General features: G+C 41.3%; 1 protein-coding gene across 1 annotated transcript in view; it reads left to right on the forward strand.

Annotated features, from left to right (window-relative positions):
* Nucleotides 1-20,888, forward strand: part of DENND5A (DENN domain containing 5A) — a gene marked incomplete at its 5' end in the record, with an annotated part of 95,965 nt that overhangs the window by 64,252 nt on the left and 10,825 nt on the right. Inside the window, 8 exons of the mRNA XM_014517200.1 lie at nt 3,072-3,224; nt 6,101-6,185; nt 8,615-8,699; nt 10,526-10,654; nt 15,368-15,489; nt 17,286-17,431; nt 18,488-18,606; nt 20,178-20,359. Coding sequence (XP_014372686.1) covers nt 3,072-3,224; nt 6,101-6,185; nt 8,615-8,699; nt 10,526-10,654; nt 15,368-15,489; nt 17,286-17,431; nt 18,488-18,606; nt 20,178-20,359 — 1,021 coding nt within the window. The remainder of the gene's footprint in view (nt 1-3,071; nt 3,225-6,100; nt 6,186-8,614; nt 8,700-10,525; nt 10,655-15,367; nt 15,490-17,285; nt 17,432-18,487; nt 18,607-20,177; nt 20,360-20,888) is intronic.

Here is a 20,888-nt window from a genome sequence, read left to right on the forward strand (position 1 = left end):
TTCCTAGCATGCTCCCAGAAGCAGAGTTTCCTAACACATAGCCAGTCTAGTTTCAAATGCCTGTAACTGAGATTTGTTTTAAAATGTTACCACAATCAAGTCCCATTTAAAAATAAAATTACAATGAAAATCCAGAAACTGTTTTTAATTAATAGAGGAAGTGAGTTTACAAGCTTATAAAACAACTTCTTACACACTTGCCAAATAAATTTGGTTCCAGTTTGTGCTATTTTTGACTGATATTTTGACTGCTTATCATTAAAATCACATTCTTCCTTTAGTATAATACTTAAGAGAATAGTTCTTGCATAAGCTTATGCCCAAATTCCTCCCCAAAATTGGGAACAAGTATGGGCTACAGTGCATAATATTTCATTGAATGCATATTTATTTTACTTGTCACATTATATCTTTGTTTTGTGAATATTTTCTTAAGCATCTCTCATCTCTGGTACAAGCTGGCTTAGCTATATTGAAATCAGTGATGCTACAGTGATTTACATCAGCTGCTTAAAAAATCTCTTCCACTATGGGAGTGTGAAGGCTTCAGGCACAAGTTTGCAGTTAATGCAAACATTAAAGTGTCAGGGAAGGGAGCAGGTAGGTATAAGCAAAAATAAAATGCATGCAACTATTGCCAGGAAGTAGTGGTGATGCCCCAGTTCAGCCTATCAGTTAATTCTCCTTAGACCAGGGGCGGGCAATTATTTCAGGCAGAGGGCCACCTGCTGAGTTTTGGCAAGTCATCGAGGGCTGCATGACAGGCAGCCATGGGCAGATAAATATTAATTTTCTAAATTTTTTAGGGGCCCTTTGGGCCGCATAGAATGGCCTGACGGGCTGCATCCAGCCCACAGGCCACATTTTGCCCACCCCTGCCTTAGACACTGAGGAATATGAGATGCTAAGCAGTAGTGAAAAAAGTGATAAAGTATGACCACTGGTAAGAGATTAGGGAAAATGATTACTTGAAGAAAAGATGACAAAGGGAGAATATGACAAATGTCTGTACTTGGGAGGTTATAACATAAGAGTGTGAGCGATTTTGCTGAAAGTGGCTAATGACTGTTGAAAAAGGAGTGATTGGTTGGAAGTAGAATTTGGCTTTGGATTTCTATCAGGAGTTTTGTGTTTGGTGTATAACCCTATGAGCATACATGATACCCTGGGAATACTAATAGTCTATCAGAAAATGGAATAACGCATCATACAGCATTACTGAAGAAATAATTTGGAAATAAGTGTCTAAGTGAACTGGTAGATAAAGTATTTTTAGATTAGATTTAATCTCAAAGATTAGATTTACATTGGACCTAGGTGCTTGGGCTGCAGTGACCATTAGTTTATGAAATGTGGCAGGAGTGCGGTAGCCAGCAAAGTTTTATTAAAACGAACAATGAAAATGAAAGCATGGCTGTACTCCAAGAGGTAACTGTATAAAACCACTTCTCTCATTTGATAGATTTGTCTCTTTCAAAATATTCAGTTGCCTACTGTTTTACTGACTTCTGCTACCTCTGCTAGCACTGCAGAGGATTTTATTGGATTCCATTTTAGCTTCTATTATATATATGGCTTAGTCCATCTGTCTGTCTGTCCGTAATGCTCTTGGAGCACTGATTGGTTGTCTTGGCAGCCAATCACAATGCTTACTGAAACTGCCAGAGTGCTCTGCACAGACAGACGCACAGACAGACGATTGGACATGAGGAGCGGGGTGTTGTGGGGCCAGACGTAATGTGGGCGGGGGGAACTCTTGGGAGTCTCAAGCTTGGAGGTGGCGGGAGTGTGGGGTGGTGGCAGAGGGGGATAGAGACGAAGGGAACAGCAGGGACAGAGTGGGATGGCGGAGCGCCACCATGACAGTGGGGACTGAGCCTCACCGCCCCATCATGCTTGATGGGCAATTCTCTAGTATCTCTATTCTCTTACTGATGCTCAAGAGGGGCACCCTTATTCAAAAAGTGAAAGCATTTGTTACTCTTGTTGGCTAATCCCACAGTCCTGTGAAGTCAGTGGAAAAGCTCCCATTGATTTCAGTAGACTTTGGGTCAGGCCTGTGGATCCACTGGCCACAATAGGAGTGCTGGCAGAGTGGGGTACTACTCCTCATTCGCTGATCCTTGTTTCTAGCCTGACATACCTACGTGTAAATCCTCTGAAGGGACTTCCAAGTCTGGAAACTCTGAGGACATTGTTTTTTAACCACAGAATTGCCTCGGTGTAACTGAGAGCTTAATTTGGCTTGCAGAGCTTTGATTACAGACTGTGATGCATAAGCTGGAAAGGAGCAAGTTTGACTTCTAGATCTATGGATGAATTTTTTGGGCTGGCCTGGATAAACAGGACTTGTGCTGTCATCTCAATCTCCCTGTTTAGTGAGAAACTTCTAATGGTCTACTTTCATTGATTTAAAGAATCATGTTACAAATAGAAGCAGGAAGACTTGGTTTCCATTTTCTCCCACTTCTCCTTTGGGAGCCCTTAAAGAGAGCAGACTAATACTGGATCCTGAGTACGCTGCTGTTCACTTTAGCTGTGACACTGGTCAGAAAACCACAGAACGATCACTCCAGAATAGGTTTATGTTAAAAATAAAATCTCTCCTCTCCTAAAATAGAGCCTTGGAAGATGAGGATGTTGCCTTTCTGAACTGATTCCCTCGTTCACTCCTCTTTGAGTGGAGGTGGGTGGACCTGGGTTGTGCCAGTCCTATTCCTATCCCCACTGAATTCCTGAATCTCCAGAGGTTGCGCACATAAGGCTTTGGCTTCCTTGACCTCTGGCAAGGTGTTCTTAATGATGATTTTCCACTCTAAATCTTTGGACCTGCCGTTAGACCAGTGTGTTCCTTTTTAGTCCTATATAGAAAAAAGGAAAAGGATGTTAAGAGATCAGTAAAGATGTTGCCTATTCATGTAACTCGTGAATAAGAGAGCAATATTTTTGCACTACCTTGTCAGGGCTACCGTATAAACCCAGTTTTATTATCTTACTTTTGAGAAGGTATTTAAAGAGAGCAAAGGATCTCTTTTAGATGTAAACCTATTTTGTTTTGCCATCTTTTCAAGACCAAGAGGATGTTGGTTGAGAAAATGGGCCGAGAAGCTGTGGAACTAGGTCATGGTGAAGTGAACATCACTGGTGTAGAAGAGAATACGTTGATAGCCAGTCTTTGCGATCTCTTAGAAAGGATATGGAGTCATGGACTGCAGGTCAAACAGGTAAGGAATGGATGTTCTGATTTTTATGAAGCCAGCTACTTTATTGGCATTTTGCAGTATATTCTATTTTAACTCAGATCTGGATCTTTCAGACCACCAGGTGGCTAACTAAGTGTACATAAGGTTAATCTTTGGATGGATAGCAGATGCAGGCAAACAGTGACAAGTGATCTGTTGTAGTAACATAACTAGATGCCTGATGAAGTCCATTAAAAATGTACTGCTTATCGTCCATGTACGTTGGGCTTTATTACTGTTTCAAATGCCTGCTGATTTATACATTTGATTATATTTTTTAAAGAGTGAAGACGGTTCTTCCTTTTTGCTCTTGCCCCCTCAGTTAGAACATTAGAAGTGCCCTACTGGGTTAGACTGGTCCATGTAACCAACTATCTTGTCTTCCTCAGTGGCAAGTAGTAGATGCTTTAAAGGGAGAATATATGCACAGGATATATCTAAAGCAGGGGTTGGCAACCTGCAGCACATGGACCAGATCTGGTCCACGAAGCCAGGATGTCAACAGCAATTGTGCAGCGTGGGGAAGCAGTGGCCAGGTCAGAAGTAGGTCTATGGCAGTTCATTGTGGGGAGATGGGGAGTGGGTGGCAGCGGTCATGTTGGAAGCAGTGTGGTGACAAATTTGGTGTGGGGGGGAAGCAGTGGTAGCTGTGTTGAAAGTGGTCCCGTGCTTTCAGAGTGATCTGCATTAATTTGGGTCTAGAGTGATCATTCATCTTGGCATATTCCCCCTGGTTTAGGAATGTCAGAGGATATATTTCTGAGTGCTCTATTTAATAGCTCCTAGTGGACCTGTCCTCCCTGACCTTGGCTAATTCCCTTTCTGAACCTGGTTATACTAACTGGCTCTACAACCTCCACAAATTAACTATGTGCTGTGTATTTAAAATAAATAAATTAAAGTGCTTCCTCTTTGTTTTAAACCTGCCTCCTGATAATTTCAGTGGGTGCCCCTAGAGTTTGTATTCTGGGCCTTGGTAAATAACAGCTACCTACTCATGTAACGTGCAACATGCTTCCTGATTGTATATACCCATGTCATATTTTCCCCCTCAATTTTCTCTTTTCCAAACTGGAGTCCCAGCCTTTTTCATTCTTTCCTAGGACAGGAGCTGTTTCATAACTGATTATTTTTGTTGGTGTTAAGTTCTGTGTCTGCAAATAATTGGCTCTTCTATATGCAAACCAACTATGTTTCCATCAAATGCTCAAGCATACCCTCTCCCTTAACTAATAGAGTATGTTCTGTGCCCTTATTGGTTTAGTCCAGGGGTGTTCAACCCCTGGCCTGTGGGCCAGATCTAGCCAATTGACCTGTCTCATCTGGCCCACTGGACTCCCTGTGGACCTGAAAATTTGGCAATAGGAAGTAGTAACCACTCTGCTGGTGCCAAATTTCTGGACATATGGGGAGGCCAGCAGGCTGGGTAGCATGGCCCTGCATGTTAGATTGGGTGCATAGAGCTGGGGTGGCATGGGGCCTGATCCAGACACGTGTGCTGTGGCCTGCGGGGCCAAAAGATTGAACCCCGCTTGTCCAGTCCTATCCAAACTTCTGTGGCCTTTTTATCCTGTGTTTCCCTTTGTCTGACTCTTGCATCATAATTGCTATTTAGAGAGGTCAAGGTAGAATAATGTGCATTGAAAGAAATGGGCAGATACAACATATATGCTTTCTTTTTGATGCTCATTGCTATTTCCATTTAATGTAGAGTTCTTTGCTTTAGTTATTGGTGTTCTTCTCATGATTGGTTCCAGCATGGGGTACATATGCTGTCCTCAGCAGTTACAGTACCAAATGGTCACTGTAGATTGTATTTGTGAGTGCATTTTTTCCGAGAAAGATTATTTTGGTTGTAGCCGTCTCCCTGCCTTACTTTTATTTCTGTCCTTTTTTTAAGCCCTTCTTATAAGTAGGGACCTACTTAAACTGATTTTGTAGAAATTGCAAAATCAGGCAATTTCTGGGCAAAACCCCCCAAACTTACTAAAAATAGTGCTGGTTCCCTGGTGGGAGCTAGCAGTCCTCCCAGCTATGTAGCCTGGCAAAAATAGATCTGCCAGCATGAAAATGAGCAAGCAAGATGACTGCCATCCCCACTGATTGGCTGAGGGCTGCCTGTCATGTGGCCCTGCCCCTCTCCACCAATCAGCAGTGAGGGGTGGGGCCATATGGACAGCCCTTCCCACCAATCACTGATGGGGCCACCGGAGCCCCTATGTCAGTCAGAGGTGTGGTGGACCTCCCACCACAATAAGCTGATGAAAATGGCTGCGGGACTTTCAACCTGCCCATAAAATTGACCCACCTCCACCTCAACTTGGGTAGACCCCTACAAGGCATATTTTGGTTTCCATTGTCAACCTTCCAGATGCTCTCTTGTGACATGAGGCTTCTCTTATGCATCACTCTTCTCCTTCAATGGGAGAGACAGACAGATGTCTAGCTCAGGTTATTACCTCATGTAACATCATTATTCGCTTGCACATTGGCTTGTAGTACTACTCTTTAAAATGAATTTTGGTAACATCTTAGCAAACCATGAAAAGCAAAAGTCATCTGATGTGTTAATTTGGAAATACGTGGCAAAATGTATGTTGAGGACACTTGGAAATTATTAGCACTTTTCCTTTGTGCTCCTGTTGTCTTTCCAGCTCCTCAGGACCTCTAACCCCTTGTTTCTGGGTCTTCATTTTTATCAATGATAATGGCAGGGAAACCAAAAAAGCTATCTCTGAAACAAACTTGTTATAGTTTCTGTTTTCAGTAGGGTCTTGAATTTTCAGTTTTTATGAAATTCAGCGTGTTTTGGATTGTTAACTGGTATTTAGCAGCAATTAATTTATTTTTAATTTTAGGGAAAATCTGCTTTGTGGTCTCACTTGTTACATTATCAAGAAAACAGGCAGAGAAAACCTACATCAGGTAGCTTCAGTACCTCAGGTAAGGATGGGAAGTATTGTATTGGTTAATAACTTGTCTCAATTTAATACAATATGCCATGTTACTAAGTTTTAATTTCTTCTGAAGTGGCTTAAAATTATATGCATTAAACAGAAAAATTTACGTTCTCTGCTTTCCTGGTTTTTAGCAGATGACATTTATGATGATGACTTTTCATTTCAGGTGACTGTTTAGGTTGGTTTTGTGGGGTTTTTTAACTGCAGCATTTCCAAAGGATGGTCTTTATTTTTCTAATACAATACAGAAGGTTGACTTTTTTTCATAGAATTTCTCATTTTGGGAAGAAAACTTTTTAAATTCAAAACTTGTCCTGGCCCTGGGAGTAGCCAAGATGAAGGCCTTCAGATGTGGCCTTTAAAAATTTTGAATCCAGCAGTGCTGCACGTAATAGGAAATATTCCTTCCTAATCTCCAAAATTGTCATACTACATCAGCAGGCATATCTATTTACCCTATCTTTAACAAGCATAAATACATTATTCATCATAAAAGTTTTCATCTGCTTTTAAAATCTAGTCACAAAATAAACATAGATTCTCTCTTTTTAAAAAAAAACCAAAACCAAATTCCTGCACTTAGAAGGATGCAAGATATGGAAGCATTGCAAGAAGCACAATAGTGCACCATAGTTATGAATCTGTAGATCTAATAGAGCCTTAAGATTGCAGGTTAAAGCAGTATTGTCTCCATTTTGCCGATGGACAAATTAAGGCATGCATCACTTGGGGGCCAATCCTTTGCTGCCATCAATAGGGGTGTTGAGAGAGAGTTTGAGGCTTAGGGCCTGTCCAGGATCACTTAGGTAGGTAGACAAAGGCCAAATAGAATCCATATGTCTTGACTCCTATTCTGGTGCCCTGTCCACATGGTTCTAATGTGCCAGAGGCCTGGATTCTAGAGCTGTGAGAAGCTTCGGGTGCCGATTCGATTCGGAGGAGATTTGGCCCAATTCAGCAGCCAAATCTCCGAATCCGAATTGAATCGGGAGACCAGTAAAAAGGTGCAAATCGATTCAAAACTCTCCAAATCGATTCAGAAAAGATTCAGAGATTCAGGCAGTCCCCACTCACCGCTGCAGGGAGCTGGATCCAGACTCTGTGCCGGTAAGGGTAGGGGGGAAGCTAGAGGAAGGGGAAGGGGACCATGGGGGGACCCCCACCAGGCCCCATCCCCTGCCTGCAGCCGCAGCCTCCCTGCGCACCACCCTCCATGGCTGCTCTGCCCAGCCCCAGCTCCCGACTCCCTTTTTTAAAGCCCCCAGTCACCGGCTGCTGCCAGGGAGGGGGGTAATCCCCAATGCCCCATACTATGTGGGGGGGCTCTGCTATGAGCCCCCATCCCCCTGCCTGCTCTCCCAGCCCTGTCGATAGCTGCCCCACCTGTCCCCAGCTCCTGGTTCTTTAAAAAAACAAAACAAAACAAAAAAAACAAAGTCCTGCACTCACCGGTGGCTGCTGGAGCAGCCACCGGGGCTTCTGGGGGCTCATGGCAGAGCCTCCCATGCAGCAGGGGGCAGTGGGGATCATCCCCCTGCCTGGCAGCATCCAGTGAGCGCGGGGCTTTCTTTTTACTTAAAGAGCCAGGACACGGGCTGGGCAGGGCAGCCATTGAGGGGGCTGGGAGAGCAGGTGAGGGGTGTGGGGTCTGTTTGAATGAATTCAGGACAGTAATATAGAATCACTGTCCCCTGAATTGGCCAAATCCAAAGCTAATATTTTTGCCGCTTTACACAGGTCTCCTGGATTCCATATTAACTGATCTTATTCTCTCCAGATGAGACTGAAAGCAAAGAATGACTGCATTTGAGAGAGAACCATATTCCTGCATAGAATGGTGTTTAAAATCTGATAAAGATTGCTTCATTTAGAGTACAGATTTTCTCATTTTAAATCCTATGAATGCTACCCACAGTTTTGTCCTTGGGGTTAAAATTGTGGTAAGGAGTTCACTGGATATACTGTATACCTTGTTCAGCACAGAATTTTCTAGGGTCAGCAGAATTTACCTGTTCTAGCTCATTTAAGAAGGAAGTAAAGAACATCATCTATATGATAGCCTAATAGAGATTCTAACTGTCTGGCTTTACGCAAATCCAGGTATGTTGATCTTATTATCATAGAGTATATTTTGAGCCCAAATTTCTCAGAATGCAGACTGCCAATGTTTTCCCTTTGTTTTAACTGAAATGGATCATGTCATGTGTTTACAAAACTCCAAATAACTGGTAACAGAGGTCTATGCAAAACAGTGACCTATTCTCAATTTTATGGAGAACCACCACTCTAAATGTAATGATCAAATACCTCAGTTGTGTTTACAGGTACAGAGTTTTGGGTTTTGTTTTAAATATCGATACAGTATAAGGTCTTTTGAATCCATTGACAAACAAATTACTCTTTGTATTTTAGGAATACTTCTTGATTCAGAAAGGAGGAAATCAGATGCCAGTCCAGCCATGTCACCTCTTAGGATCTCTCTTATCCAAGATATGAGGTTTGTTTGAGTTAATAAAAGAAAACCCAAATGTCTCCTGTGTTTTTTCTGCCTGTGTAAAAACTCAGTGAAGGAAGGAAGTTTCATTCTAAATGGTCCATATGATTTTGTTTTATCAATCTGTTCAAAAACAACAGCAAATCTTTGGTCTGTGCAAGGTGAAAGTATTGATGAAGTTGTCTTTCATTCCGTTTTCTTTCAAAATGGATATTGTATAGGGGAGAGAGTGCATTATTTTTAATATGTACCTTAAGCTTACTTTGTGATGTGATGCACCTTTGATTGTGAAGACCAAGTTTGGGATATAAAAGTCTTGCTTACTAACTTGATCTATTCCTGCTTTTGCACTTGTGTTTCAATGGGAAGAAATGCTGATTTGTGCAGCTGAAAAAGCCATGTGCTTTGAATGAAAGAAATTACTAAATGATCTCATCAAAGCTTATAGTGAAACCATTTAACTGACCCAAATGAAAACTTGCTTCATAGCAAAGTAATCTATCTCTGATTTCTGGCACTTCTGTAACCATCATTGGCTTACAGCAGTAACCTTGACACTTTTCATCCCCTTGTCTGTCTTCTGAGTTGTCTACAGTACTTGGAGCTTTATTTCTTTGGAAATAGAGGTAGTATCATGTTTGTCTAGTCATGCCAGAAATGTTTGGATAGTTCTGAATTGATTTCTGGCTGTTTGATGATAAATAAGTAGTTGCTCTTAAAGAAACAGTCTTAAAGAATGGATAGGCCTGATATTGTACTTTGTGTAAAAAACAATGTCAGAAAAATATGGAAAACAAAAACAAAACCCTAAAAAAAATTGCAAACAAAACCCTAGATATCCATTATTCCTTTACTTGCAGTCTACCTGAGTTGAGAGACAATAGAGGAAATAACTTACAGTCTGTTGTCACGTTTTGGTTTGGTTTGTTTGGGTTTTTTTGTTCTCATTTTAGCATATCCCTCGACTTTTCTGGGCCCGTGTGCCTATTTTTCTAAAATCGGTATATTCTTAGCAGAGAGTTAAGAAATGTATCAGCTGCAAAAGCCAACATGCAAAGCACACTGCCCAAATGACATTAATAGAATATTATGGAATGGATTCTTTGGCGATCTAGAGACTATTTTATAACTAATACAAATAAGGATACTTTAGCAAATAAAACTTTAGGTTTTACTGACCTCTCTGTACTGGTAGATTGTTTGTAAATCCAAATTCTAAACAGAGGAAGCTCTTTAATAAAGCTGTATGGTTTTGAGGGCTTTTTTAAATGGTGCTTCTGTGACTGCTAATTTCTTTCTTTTGTTTATTTAAAAAAAAAGTTTTTATTGGGGTTTTCTGTTAAGTTGTTTTTTCTTCCAGGTAACTTTTTTTAGATTTTCAGTTCAGGAAAATGATCTGAACACTTCAAAGAACATGAGCTTTCCTTCCAATATGTAACATGTCATTCTTATCTTGGAAAGTGTATGTGTATGCGTGAGGACAGTACTTAATTTTTCAAAGCACTCAACCATAAAAACTACAGATATAAGAGTTTGACTGAGCCTTAAATCATGTGTGGTAATGAAGGCTGATCTAAGTCCTGTAAATAAGTCACTGCAGTGCAGGTGCTGTCTTTTCTCTCACTTGTATTCCTCTTTAAACAGAGATAAAGAAATGTATGTATAGTGAAGCATTCTCATTTATTAACCCCCCCCCCCTTTTTTTTTTACAGCACTTACAAACTTACATTAATATATAGAAAATTTCTCAGGTTTAGCTTGATGTGTAGAAGAACTATGAAGTAATGGAGTTATTAGTCAGCATCTCATTATTTGGTTTCTCCTTTCAGGCATATTCAGAACATTGGTGAGATCAAAACAGATGTTGGCAAGGCCAGGGCCTGGGTTCGACTGTCCATGGAAAAGAAGTTACTCTCCCGACATCTGAAGCAGCTTTTATCAGATCATGAGCTCACAAAGTAAGACCTATATATTTTAAGTAGCACACTTGAAAATTAAAGTAATTTCATAATTGTTCCTCTCTAAAAACACAGGCTTACCTATTCTTGTCAGTTTAGCAAAGTCGACAGGTTGTGTCATACTGTAGTGGAGTGAACTAGTTCTGTCAAGCTTGGGTCTGATCCGGTGAATAAAGTAGGCTTGGTGGTGTCAGGGTCCTGGACTGGGACTATGGGGATCTAGGTTTAATTTTCAGCTTTGCCACAGACTACTTATATGACCTTAGGCAAGTTGCTCAAGCCAGCAGCTCCAAAAGTAGAAAAAGTGATTTTTAGAGGGCTACTTGAACTCCATGGAACTTTAAGTATGTGGTGTTTGAGTTCTCTGCTGCATTGGGACCTCTGTGTGTCTGTCCTGCGTCTGTAGTATTGAAAGGCCATTTTTCTCCTCATGGAATCTCAGTGAGTACATGTCTGTAGAGAGTGATCGAGGGGCAAAATGTACAGGGGAAGTTAGAACATAGATCTGGAGTAATTATGTTTCTGTAACAATATCTTTCTTGAACATAATTTTTTTTAAACGGAGAAAGCAGTTTACTTGCACAGTCTAGTTCAGTGGCTATATACAACACAGATTAAAGAAAAGTTAACGGTAATATTCAGGAATAACAGACACCAGTGAAATCTGTGTGGCTTTATTAATCAGTATAATTTATTTAGGGAAAATTATATGCTTTTGGGTGCTTGCAGCTGGGAGTTATGGTGCTGTGTTAAAGACCAGAGCTTAATGCATTAGTTCTTAATGTGTGGTCTGGCCTGGTTTGCTCATATCAAGGGTTAATTCATAAGTTGGAACACAGTAACTCATTCATTAGCTTTAAGTCTCATTAACTTGGAAACACTTATGTTTTGTAGAAAAAAGGGGCATGACAGGATTTTTTTTAAAGCCAAAGGTCTAATGCACTTGGCTGTTTCTCTAGGTAGTCTTCTAGGTACACACAAACATTCAAAATGGAAAGTGACATGAGATCAGCTGCTTGTACAGAAGTAGCGTCAATTCTAGCTAATCCTTAATGCCTGGCTGTATATATTTATATGCCCTCGTCAGAGGAGGATTAAAGTATCTCGGGCATGGATTAGAAGTGTGGTAAGGCTGTTTCTTCTCTTCAGGAGTGAATTTTAGAGGAAGGAAGGCTATGCTACATGCTTGCAAAGTATAATCACACACTTAACTCTTAACATAATTCTCCACTAACTCCATGCACTTTCCAAGGCAACAGACTGGTGGGCATTCTAATTACCAGTCTTAAAGGAAAAGGATTTGCTATATATAGTAGACTTTCAGAGCCCTAGTCACTCTGCAAAGGGAACAGAATAGGGTGGGGGAGCACCTGGCTCCATTTTCCCTCTGTAACAACTGCTGAGCAGCTGCTATTCTTTTATCTGATTTCTCCTAATAAAAAAGGGGGCCTATAAAATGGGAATGTCTCTTATCAAGAATAGGCCAGTTAGTATACTATCAATCCATTCTTGTTCTTTGCTGCAATGCAAGTCCATGTAGAAAAATTCCAAGAACAGATGCTTTTATCCTCACCAATCTTGTGGAGGCCACTGCAATAAGCTCTGCAGCTTCTAGGAAACAGTGGTACCATTTGGTTGGCAGACCAGAATGGTGGACAGTGAAACTAAGAAAGCTTTCAAGATGTTGGAGAATCTGAATTCTGGATGTAAGGTCCCAGAGGTAGAATGTGGAGATGCTGTTTATCTCATTATACTTGTGCGTTCCTATTTTAGTAGTGTTAGAGCAGCGGTGAGGAATTATTTGGGCCTGTGGACCACATAAGGTACAGGTGACTGGTAGAGGGGGGGGCCCCCCTGAGATTGGCCCCTGACTCGGCACTGCTCAGGACGGGGCAGTATTTTTTTTGCCATGCGGGCCAGTGGCATGTGGGAGAAGGGGCCCTAAGCCACGGCACAGAAGTGTAGGACTGGGTATGGGGCTTTTGGTCTGTCCCTGGGCCTGCCCACAAATCTTCTGTCTGTCTGTCTGTCTGTCTGTCTGTCTGTCTGTCTGTCTGTCTGTCTGTCTGTCTGTCTGTCTGTCTGTCTGTCTGTCTGTCTGTCTGTCTGTCTGTCTGTTGTGCCCACACCCACTCAGGAGGCACCAGTCACCTCTGCCATAAGGAGTTTTGCTAAGCTGTCCTGGGTCAGCAACAGCAGCCTCCCCATGCAACAGCTCACCAAACCCCCCCTATACGGGTGGGGAGTAGGTGGGTGGGGAGCAGTGTTCAGGAGTGGAATGAGCAAGCGAGGGCAGAGTTGGAGTGTTGACAGCATGGGTCTGGAGCAGAGCTGCATTCTCTGTTGCCTGCAGAATGGGGGTTTTGCACTGGCCCTGGCTCCATGCTGTCACTGCCCCATAGTCCTAGGGTCTCCATGGAGACAAGCTAGGAGTTGTGCGGGCAGGCAGCTGCATCCAGGGCTGGGACCGGGATCTTGGGGTGGTGATGGTGTGGGGCCAGGACTGAGCAATGATCCACTCCTTGCATGTCTCTGCCCATGGAACTGCACCCATTGTAGGGTCAAGCAGGCAGTGGATTGCAGCTCTGCCCCAGGCCCAGCCCTGTGCTGTCACCGCCTCAAGATCCTGGGGTCTCCCCAGTCCCACCCACCTGTCTCGCTCAAATACTGCTCCCTGCCTGCCTACAGTCCCATCCCAGCTGCATATCCTGCCCATGCCAGTTTTGCTCCTGACAGTCAATGCAGGGCAGATGGACTGGGGTGCTTGGCCTGTGCGGCTGGATCCAGCAGCTGTGGCATCTGGAAGGAGATGCCGCTACTGATATCACTGAGGCTGCCAGGAAATAGTCTGGCTACTGCGCCGCGTTTGAAACCATCTTTCAAAAGGGACAAAGATGGTTACCACCTTTTCTGTATGGGAAGAATTCTGATAAATTCTCCTACATAGTTGTGTTGTGTATGTTAGCTGGATGGTTGCAGATGATGGGTCCCCTTGGGATGATGATGCGCTTTGCATAGGCTTAGGAAGAAGATGTTGCTGTGTAGTCTGGCCGCTTTTCTTTCTGGCTTTGTTATTGAGGTTCCCATAGGAGATCAGGAAACCAGGCGTTCTGAGTAACAGAAATAAAAACATGCTCAGAAATTGATTGCGGGGAGGGGAGAGGAATACATCAGAAATTTTTAAGGTGAAGTAGAGAAGCAAATGTCTCTGACAGCACTGAGCCTCTTGAGTAATGCTCTAAACACATGGTTAAATTGGACCAGGGAAACATGGGCTTACTGACCTGTGAGGTACCTGTAGGTCTACTGGTCTTGTGGCTGTCGGCTAGTTGTAGCCACAACTACAACTAACAAGTAGGGGTCAACATTTTTGAGAGCTATGCCACAAATTAACCCCCCTCCCTCTCAGACTGGGCAGAGGAAGAGGATTGGAGCGTCCATCTGCCCTGCTTTCTGTTCCCAGCCCAATTTGTTGCTTTGCTTTCTGCTTCCTGCCCAGTCTGCTGCTTAATTTGAAAGGCCTGTCACTTTCCCTGATACACTGTGTGCCTCACGGGGGTTGTCCATGCTGTAGGCTGGCCAACCTTGATCTAAAAGTATGAAACTTTGTTCCAGAAACATTGTGAGACTCCAGTGGTCTTCTTGCTCAGGCTGTAACATTGAGGATATTGTGTTAACTACATTGATATTTTTGTAAATTTTTGGCTGACAGTCCACTTTGCTGGTTTCTCTTATGTCCTGTCTGAGAGAGGAAAATTGTTCCTTCCAGGCAGATGTCCTAACAATCTGTCCCCTGGCATGTTTGGCTGTGATAGTAGTTGTTACACTGGTCTTAACATTTGGGCTGTTTAAAATATTCTTCTATCCTAAATTGTTTTGATGCATCTTTTCAAGTTCCTCTTAGGGGTGTTCATTAGTGCTGATCTCTTTGGTTGTGACACGTCATGGTAATAATAGCTGTTTTTGTTACGTGCCAATGAGCTGCACTAGGTGAGAGTGGCATGTTCCAGTTAGGGTTTTGACTGGCAAAGTTCAAGATTGTAAATTTGTTTTGAAAAATTTTGTTCTGGGTTCCCAGTGTTTGGGCTTTCCAAATAATGCAAATATGTACACAGGATTTTTCCCCTTTGTCCACAATTGATTTATTATCTCCTAAGTTATGCTTAGAATCTCCTCAGTGCTGTAGACCCACTTACAACACTTCTTATTCCAGCGTTTGCAGTGGGGATCTTGCAGCTGTCTTCCACCAGGCCTTTGCTTTAGAACTTGTCCCCTTGCTAAATACGGGGCTTAAAGAGACGCACTTCCTTACTCCAGCTTTTATTGTATAGTATAAAAGTCACAGGATCTTACCCAGTAAGGTAAAAGCCCTTTATCCACATACAGTAAATTAAAGTTTAATTTAAATTTCAAGTCCACTCACTCTTATTAAGTTAAATTAAATTAAACATAAATATATTAAGTTGTACTCTAAGCTTTCTCAGCAGTTGAGATGGGTAGTAATAGTGTAAATAACTGGAATAACACAAAAGACAATGCAGGCTTGCCAGATGCATAGGTATCTTGGCTGATTTAAATGCTCTACTACTCATATGACATGTCAGTTGTACTTGCTTACATAGAGTTCATGGTTTACCAGATAAATATGTATAATAAACAGTTCAGTAAAAGCACCTTGTTACTGTGACAGTTTTTTATTTGTTTTCTTGTCAGAAAATTATACAAGCGTTATGCTTTCCTCCGCTGTGATGATGAGAAAGAACAGTTCCTCTATCATCTCCTATCTTTCAATGCTGTTGATTACTTCTGCTTTACCAATGTTTTCACAACCATCTGTAAGTAACACTTTTCCCTCAGTGCTGTTCACCAGATTCAGTTGCATGTCTTCATGAAAGTTGCTTAACAGTTTTGTTCCTTGTGCTTTTTGCAAAGCTACATTAATTTCCTGTTAGTGTCTAGGTATGTTCTGTTTTACTCCCGTTTTTGATAACTTGTCTAATGAGTGGCAGTATCTATTTCTGTATCACTGAAGGCGTTTTTCCCATCGGTAACATGAGCATTGTGATTAATAGCGTATGTATGTGAAATAGAGCTCTAAATAGTGTTGCTTATTTGCTGTTTTATAGCATTAAATACTTGTCACTGCTCAGTAAATGAATTGCAGAACAGTTTCACTTAGCCAGATCCTTGGCTGAGGTGCATAATTTGTTTGGTCTTGATGAAAAATGGCTTAATACAACATATCAACACCAAGTTCTTGCCTGGAATGCTGCTGATAAAGTGTTGCTTATTCTACAACAATACAAAGGAAAAATGAAAAGGAAACTATTTTAATTTGAAAGGTCCTGGACATCAGGCTTTTAAGAGAATCTAATCATCAAACACTTTCTTGAGGCCACTGTCAGATGAGAAGATGTTGAGAGGGACCAGTGTCTTAAAAGCTTCAGCTGGAAAGCTTTAACAGTAACCCATTTATACGCTATAAAGCAAGGGCTAATTGCCAGAGAACACAATGATGATTCAAATAATTGGATTTTGCATAAAAGTAAATTGGTTAATAGCAGACTATGCATGAGAGTTTTTTAGTGTAATGATGTTGGCTAGTTCAACAGCACTTACTTTCTCAGTGCTTCCTGATTCAGAGCAGGGGTCATATTTCAGGTGAGTGTCAAGTGAGTTGCTCAGTTTCTCTGTTCATAAGTGGAACAGTAAGAAGATAAGTGTTTGCCCAAGCCTGGCATCTCGTACCAATTTTTGTATGAATTTCAATATTCAGATAAACAGGTAAAGCATCTAATATTGTGAAGGTCACAGTGCTTTAGTCCAGAATTGGCCATCCACAGTATTTATCCGTCTCTTGGAAAACAATGTTGGAAGGGAATGTGATAAGTCATCTCATCCAACAGCGCTGCCTCAACATGGGACCAATGACATCCTGTTTAACATTTTCTTAAAAATTATTTAAGGGTTTCTTAAAAATCCTTGTAGCACAAGTGATTTTACCTAAATCTCCTTTGCTGCATTCAGTCTGTTACTATTTATCCTGTCCTAAGTGGGCATGGACATCAGCTTTTTTTGAAACAGCTGTTGACATACTTGAAAACAACTTTCAACTCCACTCACTCTTATTAAATTAAATGAAAATAAGTTATGTTTATTAAATAATATTAAATTCACTGTTTGTTCTATATCACTAGTTCAAAAACTCAGTTGTAATTTGAGCATATATAAATTAATATACATGACACAGTGTCTCATTTACACAATAAAAATATGCAGGCACAGAGAGTTAAATAATTAAATTTTATTGTCAGCTCTTTTATGCTTCTTGCAGACGTGGAAAAAAAATTAACAAACAGTGCTTCACCAGAAAAGGAAGTGCATTAGTTGGACCCAGCTCTGTAGCATCTGTATCAAACAGCTATTAGATAAAAATGCCAAAAAGCCCTGCTGAAGCATCCGATCTCTACAGACAATGTGGAGCCAGGTCAAACTAACGCAATGCCTCTCTTTGTCATTTGATGGTAGATTATATTACTGGTATGTTAATGTTTTCTCGTTGTTAAACCACATCTAAAAATGGCATTGTGTAAATTATTTCCTTTAAGTAAGCTGCTGCTTTTATTTGCAGTGATCCCCTACCATATCTTGATTGTTCCTAGTAAGAAACTTGGTGGCTCAATGTTCACAGCCAACCCTTGGATATGTATCTCTGGAGAACTGGGCGAAACAGGAGTCTTGCAAATTCCCAGAAATATCTTAGAAATGACATTTGAGGTTTGTATTGTTGATACATTTGCCAAATGTTCTGTTTCTGCAAAGTTTAGTCATACCTGTCACATTAGTGGCAGGCACAAATGTTGTCTATAAATGTATTCAGCAGACTCTCTGTATTTGTGTTAAGTATAGATGTAAGGCAAATGAGACCTCTCAAGTTGTCCCAGTTTTTTCATCCCCCTTTGACTTCTTTTTTCCCCTCGTTGGGGCCACATTTGAACACTGACTTGTCTGTTCTATTGTAGACGAGCTCTTTCTGTTTTTAATGATCTACCATTAGTTTCCCTGGTTATTGGAGCCCCAGATATCCTGGTTGCCTCTGTCTAGCATTCTAAAAGATTCTGGAGGTTCCTTGCTCAGTCAGGTTCCCATACTGTGAGTGGGGGAACAAGTCCTACCTTTTCTGGGGCCACTGATCCAAAGAAAAGAGCTTTATGAAAGCCTTGGGAGTTGCCTCTTCTTGAAAGTGTTTTTCCAAGTATTAATAGTGTGCTATTATCTAATAGTGTGCTGTTGTCCTCAATATGGTAACATGTAAGAATACTAGGTGGAATCTCTGCTTCAGTCTACTAAATGTCATACAAACGCATGGTGATAGACGGTATCTGTCCAGAGGCCTTGACGTTTATGGTATGGACAAGACTAAAGGAAACAGAAAGAAGTGAAGTAACAGTTTTTATTTGAGGATAGCAGTATAAAACGCTGCCTGACTTTCATCACCCAAATAATGGAGGAGGAACCATGTCCCCTAAGTATGGAGCACAAGTCATGAAGGCTGGTGCTTCATTTACTTTATGTACTTGCATCATCTGTTACTGTACATAGCACAAATCTGGAATGAAAAGGCTGTTTAGTAGGTGCTCCCTCTGCTGGTTAAGGGAGCCCGCCCCCAAAATGCAAGTTGCACAGTAGGTTGTTGACAGAGCAGGGATTAGAACCCTGGTCTTGTGGTTCCCATGCCAGCACCCTATATAATACATAGCACTGCCCCTGCAGAGCTATATGCCCTTGCTTTCTCTTTCCTTCCTTGTAACAAGTATCTTCTTTAATTTGCAGTGTCAGAACCTGGGAAAGCTAACCACAGTACAAATAGGACATGATAATTCAGGGCTCTACGCCAAGTGGCTAGTGGAATATGTTATGGTCAGGAATGAAATAACAGGGCATACATACAAGTAAGTATTTATCTAAATTTTTGTATTGGGTAAGTAGAATATTCTTTTTGCAGGGAGCTAGCATAAGACTGGTCTGCTTTTTTCCTGGGCCTCTGTTTCCAAAGGTACTGATGCTCAAGGGTGTGGAGGGTTATTTGGTTTTGGGTGCTGGATAGGGTTCTTGTGAAAGCAAACTCAGCTTTCCATTTGCACATGTTTCTTTAGTCACCTAAAAACACACAAACTAATTGCAGACATGTAGGAAAAAGTAAGTGTATCCAAAGGAAATGGTCTTGAGACCAAACAAAATAGCCAGTTAGAACTTTCCATGTGCCAAGTACAAATGGGAATTGCACCAAGGCGTGACATGAGTCAGAAGAGCATTGAGAAATTATCATGTAATTATGGAACTCTAGGCATAAAACGGGAATGATATGGAGTGTTAGAAGCTGGTGTGTCTGTAGTACGAGATGGGCACAAGAAGTTAGATAAATCATGTGGCAGATCTTAGTTATTTTACATTAACCACACTGCAATTTGGTGTTGCATCTCCTTATTTGTATAAACCTGTCATAAGTTTTGTCTCTAGAAAATTGTTTCAGTTCACCATGCCAACTTGTTTGTAGTTAGGTGAAGGGTTAGGATTCTAATTTTTGGAAATTGTTCCATTTTTGTAATGGAGCTAGTTAGATTCAACTGACCTGTGTTTCACGGTGCTTAGGGTCGGAAGGGACCTAAACAGATCATCAGGTCCGACCCCCTGCCCCGGGCAGGAACGAGTGCGGGGGTCATAACAGCCCAGCCAAATATCTGTCCAGCCCCCTCTTGAAGACCCCCAAGGTAGGAGAAAGTACCACCTCCCTCGGGAGCCCATTTCAGAGCCTGGCAGCCCTAACCGTAAAGTAATGCCTCCTGATGTCCTGCCTGAACCTTCTCTGTGCTGAAAGATGAAACTTTGCTGTGTCTGACTGAGGTGCAGAATATCCTAATTTCAGTAAATCTACCAGTAATTTGAAAATATTTGCACATAGTTATTTTATTAGCTATTGTGCTATGAAAGTAGTTAGAGATGTTGCAAAGAGATAATGTGACTTGATAAAAAAAACATAGTAAGTGTTCAACGTGTCAAGTTACACAGATAAAGTGTTAACCAGAAACTGAAATTTCAGACTACTGTAAGCAAATGTAATGGGGCTGCTACCAAAACTAGTAGCTAGAACCCAGATGCAGCAATAAAATATTGTCTGAATTCTGCCCCACAAAAATGGGGTGGGTTGGAATGCTTCTGTGCCCTGCATGTGGAACAGAAGACACGAAAGCTGGCATTTAATTAATTTTGTATATTACATTGTCTGTTGCTGTAGATAGCACAAATCTGAGACCAAATGGCAGTAAGTCCTTGCTGCATCTGCTGAGACAAAAATAAAAAAATAGATTTGTTGGCCACTATGTCAGTAAGAGTGAAATGCTTAAAAAGTTAAATCTGGCTGTTCAGTGCTTGGAGCATATACAGCTCCCCAGTTCTAAGCCTTCAGAGAAGAATTAAATTTGAGAGTGAATGACTTTGACAATAGTATTTTATTTGTCTTCAGGTTTCCATGTGGTAGGTGGCTTGGAAAAGGGATGGATGACGGCAGTTTAGAAAGGATCCTTGTTGGAGAGCTACTAACTTCCCACACTGAGGCAGATGAAAGGCAGTGCAGAACCCCACCACTGCAGCAATCACCAAGTATGATAAGGAGACTTGTCACCATCTCGCCAAACAACAGACCAAGTAAGTTGAAAAGGGAGTACAGCACTGCTAACAATCCCTTGCTAGTTAAGAGCCCTAGCAAATATAAACCTGGAGTGCTGTTTTTGTGCCTTCTACATACTCTTCTCTTTGCCTCATTGCCAAGTTCATGAATGAGACAAAGGATTGCTGTCAGCACGCTCCTGTGGGTGTATGGATATAAACTGCAAATTGTATTTGGTTGCGTGCACTTTGTTTCTGGTGAACATGTTTATGCCTATCTTGTCCTTCCTAGTATACTATTTTGTTTCACCTGGTTCCCACACATGCCCTGATCTATAGTAATCCTACCAGCATCACCTGGTTTTTAAGGTTCCTAAATTTGGTCACACTAGCTCCAGTTCATCTTTTCCATCTGCTTCAAAACTTGGTATAAAAATGTTTATAACAAAATGTAAATTTTTCCGTTATTTTGGGGTTTGAAATTGCTTAATTTTGGAAGATTTTGGATTTGACATAACCTTGTTAAACTTTTTAAAATTCATGTGAAAAGGTGCTGGATGGCTGGGAC

Source organism: Alligator sinensis, unplaced genomic scaffold, assembly GCF_000455745.1.
Source record: "Alligator sinensis unplaced genomic scaffold, ASM45574v1 scaffold502_1, whole genome shotgun sequence".
Taxonomy (NCBI): Eukaryota; Metazoa; Chordata; order Crocodylia; family Alligatoridae; genus Alligator; species Alligator sinensis.